Genomic DNA, 6,210 nt, shown 5'->3' on the forward strand with positions numbered 1-6,210 from the left:
TTTCACTATCATAGCAAACAGATGGTAACGAAAAGTGACAATAATCTGGTTTCTATTAAAAAAAGTACACGAACCTTGTAACTATAACTTCTTAGATATAAAGTATACAATTTTATTGTGATTACTCGTCATCTTCCGACCATTTACATGTGTAAACCGTTTTATGACATTGTTTGTTTTAATACGTCACCGCGAAAACTGTTTTTACTTGAAACCATAACAGAGAACAGACGTGCGTTTTCTGCCAGAAAGTAAATCTATTTCACTTAAAAAGTGTATTTAATTTCTACTGAAGAGGAACAGAAAATGAAACACTTTGACCAAAAGGTTTTGTGTGATTTTCATTCCCCTTTAGTTTAATACCCTAACCTCGAATACCATGAGATAATCTGATGGAACAGACAACGGAAACGCGAATACGGGATGGGATGGCGATATAACTTGGTCTGGCATTTTCACGTTATTCACACGTCGCCAGAGAATCGCCCCACGTCGATTGGACCGGTGACGGGCAGAGTCAAGGAGACGAGAAACCACCATCATATTATACAGTACTGACATAAGAGAACGGAAGTCAACAGTATATTTCCATTAAAACGAGACGACGATTCCAATTTAATTCTTAATTTGACATCACTGCAATCATTTGATCTGTAATTCGTACTTCAGTTATGGTATACCTGAAACAAAACGATTGATACGATATCACTATTATATGTAACAATCCGTGCCACAGGCCAGCACAGGTAACCAACACTCTATCTCGGTGTCCACCAAAAATATACCGTCTATTATCATCGAGTACGTACGTACCGATAGTCACGTAACTGTAATGTTTGGGGTTTAGCCCCGCAGACGAACACAACACCATGTGGTTTTCAGTATAGCGGTTTTATTGACGATCCCACAATGCCCCACACGGGCCACACTAACATCCAGAGCCGAAGCCGGATTATCTTATACACAACATCCCTCCCCCTTTTGGTAAAGGAATCCCTATTTCCTGATCAATTACTTTTAACCATGTCCATATGTGTAAACCAGGAATGTAACTATTTGTTACCTCAAATTAAGTAAATAAAACTGACCGTGACTTCAAAAATAAATTCTTGAACCAAGTCTCTATATCCACATGAAAATGGAGCTTAACCACAAAACAACTTAACCAGGTCCATAAGCTTAAAGCTTAACAATAAACAATTAACACATGCTCCAATTCATGTTCGCACGAAATCCTTCAGGTAACTTGGTGGGTGCCTGGTCCGTTCAGGTTGCGCTGGTCTTTGTTCTGGTTTCGAACTCACAACCTCGGGTGTACTGATGGAACCATTCTCCACAACCGGTGTTTGGCTTGAAGTAGAGACCACCACATCCTCAAGTTCCTCTGGAAGTTCGACCTTCACCTTGGAAGATAAACTGTGTCTCTGACGAATATGATCAACATGACGACGTTTGACCTTGGCATCACCCTCCCTAACTGCATAGGACACTGGTCCGTTCTTTGATGATATTTCACCCGATAGCCATTTCGGACCCTTGTAGAAGTTCTTTACCCAGACTTGATCTCCAGTACTAAAAGTACGTTCCTTAGAATGTTCATCATGATAGGTTTTCTGACTTGTTTGACATTTCTTGACCCGATTTCTGACCTCAGGTCTCACTAGATCAAGTTTGGTTCTGATACGCCGCCCCATCAGAAGTTCTGATGGTGAGATTCCCATTGTAGTGTGCGGAGTTGACCGATAGGCTAGTAGAAATCTACTCAATTTCCGGGTTAGGTTGCCCTCAGTGTTTTGCATTTTTTTCATACCTTCCTTGAAGATCCTAACGGACCTATCCGCCAGCCCATTTGATGAAGGATGGTGGGGGGATGTCTTTACATGTAACACTCCATTTTCAGACATGAATGCTGCGAACGCCTCGCTAGTAAAACATGGACCATTGTCTGACACCACCATCTTGGGTAAACCATGTGTTGAGAAACATTCTCTCAATTTGTCAATTGTCACTTCTGATGTTGACGTTTTGGTAGGATATACGTCTAACCATTTGCTGTACGCGTCTACGATGATGAGAAACATCTGACCTAAGAATGGACCTGCATAGTCCATATGAATTCTAGACCATGGCCGTTCAGGCCAATCCCATGGATGTAAGGGGGCCACTGCAGGAATCGAACCTTGTGCCTGACAATCCTGACATCCCTCGACCTTACTCTCGATGTCTCTATCGATCCCTGGCCACCAGAAGTAGCTCCATGCCAATTTCTTCATACAGACCATTCCCGGATGTCCCTCATGAAGTTCCTCTAACAATTGTTTCTGTCCAATTGTAGGAATTACTATGCGTGTTCCCCACATAACACATCCGTCATAAGAACTGAGTTCTGTTCTACGTGAATGAAAAGGTTTCAAGTCTTCCTCACCACATTTGTCCATCCAACCTGTTTGTACATAGGTTAGCACTCGACTCAGCAGTAAGTCATTGGCTGTCCAAGACTGGATATTTTGGAAATCTACTGGAGTACTGCCCAGATAGCTGATCAGTAGAGTTGTCTCCCCTGGAGTAGGTATTTCACCAACTGTGTCCTGGAGGGGTAAGCGACTTAATCCGTCTGCATTGCCATTCGTGGATCCCTTCTTGTATTGTAAGTCATACTCATATGTCGATAAGAGTAAAGCCCAACGTTGAATCCTGGCTGATGCCATAGTAGGAGTAGGTTTGTCCACCCTAAATAAGCCTAATAGGAGTTTGTGATCCGTGTAGAGTACAAATCTGCGTCCATACACGTATTGGTGGAATTTTCCGACTCCAAATATGAGGGCAGCGCCTTCCTTATCAATTTGTGCATAATTACGTTCTGCTGGCGCTAGTGTATGTGAAGCGTACGCGATGGGTCGTTCCCTACCCTGCACTCGATGCGAGAGTACTGCCCCCAGTCCATAGGGTGAAGCGTCACACGAGAGTATCAGTTCCTTTTTTGGGTCAAAATGCACTAGCAAAGCATCCGATTGCAGCATCTCTTTGGCACATGTAAAAGCTTCTGTTTCTTCTTTTCCCCATTTCCATTTGCTTTCCTTTTTGAGTAGTGAGTATAAAGGTGACAACACACTACTAAGGTTTGGCAAATAACATGCATAATAGTTCAGAAGGCCTATAAATGCTTGAAGTTCTTTGACATTCTGCGGTGCAGGTGCCTCCTTAATGGCTCTGACTTTCTCGGCTATGGGTTGGATTCCCATGCTGTTGATTCTGTGTCCCAAGTAGACTACCTCTTCAGCCAGAAATACACACTTTGTCTTTTTCAATCTCACTCCAGCTTTGTCTAACCGATCAAGTACTGCAGATAGGTTTTTCAGGTGATCCAGTTTATCCCTCCCCGAGATTAAGATGTCATCTACTCTCACTACAACATGCGGTATTCCCTGTAGCAGGTTTTCCATGACACGTTGAAAGATACCAGGACTCGACGACACCCCATAGGGTAGACGGTTGTATTGGAAAAGCCCCTTATGTGTGTTTATTGAAGTATACCTCTTAGACTCTTCGTCCAATTCCAGCTGTTGATAAGCTTGGCTAAGATCCAACTTGGTGAAGTGTGATCCACCTCCCAAAGATGCATAAAGGTCCTCTGTCTTAGGAATAGGATAATTGTCTAGTTTAGACACCTTATTAACTGTGACTTTGTAATCACCACAGATCCTGAGGCTACCATCTCCCTTGACGATGGGAACGATGGGCGTGGCCCATTCAGAAAATTCCACAGGTGAGATAGTTCCTTCTGACACCAAGCGATCAAGTTCATGCTCTATCTTGTCCCGTAAAGCATAAGGTACAGGCCTGGCCTTGAAGTACAAAGGCTTCTGAGAGTTGTCCACATATGACTTGGCCTTTGTTCCCCGGATAGTACCTAAACCATCCTTAAATACACATTCATGTTTTCTCAAAATGTGATCAATCTGATCCTCTGGTGGATCTTGCTTGACTTGAAATATCTGGCTCCAATCCAACTTTACCTTAGAAAGCCAATTCCTTCCAAGAAGACTAGGGTAGTCTCCCTTTACAACCACTACAGTCAGTGTTCCTGTATAGTCTCCATACTTCACTGAGACTTCCCCCTCACCCCTCGTTGGGATGGGTTCACCAGTATAAGTCTTTAGCTTTACTGCAGTGTTTCTAAGCTTCACCGGCTTACCATTTTTGTTGATGTCTGCCCATGTGTTTTCTCCAATCACTGTGACAACAGCTCCTGTGTCTACTTCCATAGAGACATCCTGGTTGTTGACCTGTAGGGTTACTTCATATCTATCTTTTTTACCAACTTGGTTTATGTTGTACATGGAATATATACACTCCTGATCCTCCCTCCTGTGGTCAGTTGACTGTAGCATATGTACTGGGGTTGATTTATGGTGTTTACCTTTTGTATCTTTATTTCGCAGTCGACTCGGGCATTTTTCCTTTATGTGACCTTTTTTCTTACAGTGAAAACATTCACTGTCCTTAAAATGACAAGTTTTTGGGTCATGATTTCCTCCACACCTATAACATGGTTTTTGGTGACCTTGTTGACCTTGAGACTGGCCTCTAGACTGACCTCGACCTTTCTTACCGTGACGTGCGCTGCGAGTGTTACTGTTACCGCGATTACTATCACTAGAGACTTTGTTGACATTGTTCTGTCCCTCGGACCTCAATCCGTGTCCCTGCAAATCTATGACATTTTTCGCTGCTGTTTCCATAGACAACGATATTTCATATGCCCGTTTAAAAGACAGTTCTTTTTCAGATAAAAGACGTCGCTGTATTCATTAACACCACATACAAGTCTATCTCTTATCATGGTTTCAAGCATCGTGCCATACTCACAATGCTCTGATAGATTCCTCAGTGCCGCTATATAGTCAGAAATGGACTCACCTTCTTTTCTGAAGCAATTGTTAAATTTATATCTTTGCACTATCTCTGATGGTCTGGGTGCATAGTGGTTTTGCACTATCTGTACCAGATCCGCAAAGGATTTCTCACTGGGTTTCACTGGAGCTAACAAGTCACTCATAAGTTTATATATGCGTGGACCACATAAGCTAAGCAATATTGCTCGTCGTCGTATCAGGTCGTCTGCTTCCTCAGTAATGCCGTTCGCGACAAAGTACTGAATTAGACGTTCCGTATAGTGCTCCCATGACTCGCCGGATTCTTCGTAGGTGTCGATTTTACCGAATGCAGCGGTCATTTTCCCAGCTCACCGTTTACCTCGTCGCCAATGTAATGTTTGGGGTTTAGCCCCGCAGACGAACACAACACCATGTGGTTTTCAGTATAGCGGTTTTATTGACGATCCCACAATGCCCCACACGGGCCACACTAACATCCAGAGCCGAAGCCGGATTATCTTATATACAACAGTAACCATACCGTGTAAGTCGACCGGAGGACAGACAAATCGGGAACGGGTAATTTAAGTTGTGTACGTACCGATAGTCACGTAACCATACGGTGTAGGTCGACTGGTGGGCAGACAGAACGGGTAATTTAACTTGTGTGCATACCGATAGTCACGTAACCATACGGTGTAGGTCGACTGGTGGGCAGACAGAACGGGTAATTTTTTTTTATAATTTTTATTTATCCAAAAACACATGAGAAATAAATAGATACATATCATTCTTTAACTCCTATCGTCGCACACTTAAAGAGTATAGTCATGCATCATTTTCACCACTAAACACACAGCATTTTGAGTTGCACACTATATCTTAACTATCATAGACACTATTTAACACAATCACTCTAAACATATAACTTGCAGCTATACTAGTACTCCAGCATTATCACATACAAACAACATCAGCATCTGACATCAACGTCATCATATACAATCATCATCCTCGTCACACATTAGCATCATCACATACCATCAGCATCATGATGGTCACCTATCAACATTAGCATCATCGGCATTATCACATACCAAAATCAGCATCGTCACACATCAACATCATCATATATACCAACATCAGCAGCATCACACATCCAGCATCATAATTTCACATACTAACATCAGCATCACCACCCAACAGCTTCATATATCAGCAATACATATCAGCAACAGTATTATCATATTAATATCACATATCATCAGCAGTAGCATCATATATCTACATCATCACACTTTAACCTCCATGCATAAGGATGCTGCAGATTCTT

General features: G+C 42.4%; 1 protein-coding gene across 1 annotated transcript; it reads right to left on the minus strand.

Annotated features, from left to right (window-relative positions):
* Positions 1-895: 895 nt before the first annotated feature.
* LOC132562730 (uncharacterized protein K02A2.6-like) lies at positions 896-5,236 on the minus strand. The gene is given in 3 exon segments (XM_060227487.1): positions 896-4,603; positions 4,652-4,810; positions 4,813-5,236. Coding segments are annotated over 3 exon segments (3,969 nt in total). The 3' UTR covers positions 896-1,217.
* Between the last annotated feature and the right edge of the window lie 974 nt (positions 5,237-6,210).

This window comes from Ylistrum balloti, unplaced genomic scaffold (genome assembly GCF_031769215.1).
Source record: "Ylistrum balloti isolate Yb309-2 unplaced genomic scaffold, AGI_CSIRO_Ybal_v1 Utg371494, whole genome shotgun sequence".
Lineage (NCBI taxonomy): Eukaryota > Metazoa > Mollusca > Bivalvia > Pectinida > Pectinidae > Ylistrum > Ylistrum balloti.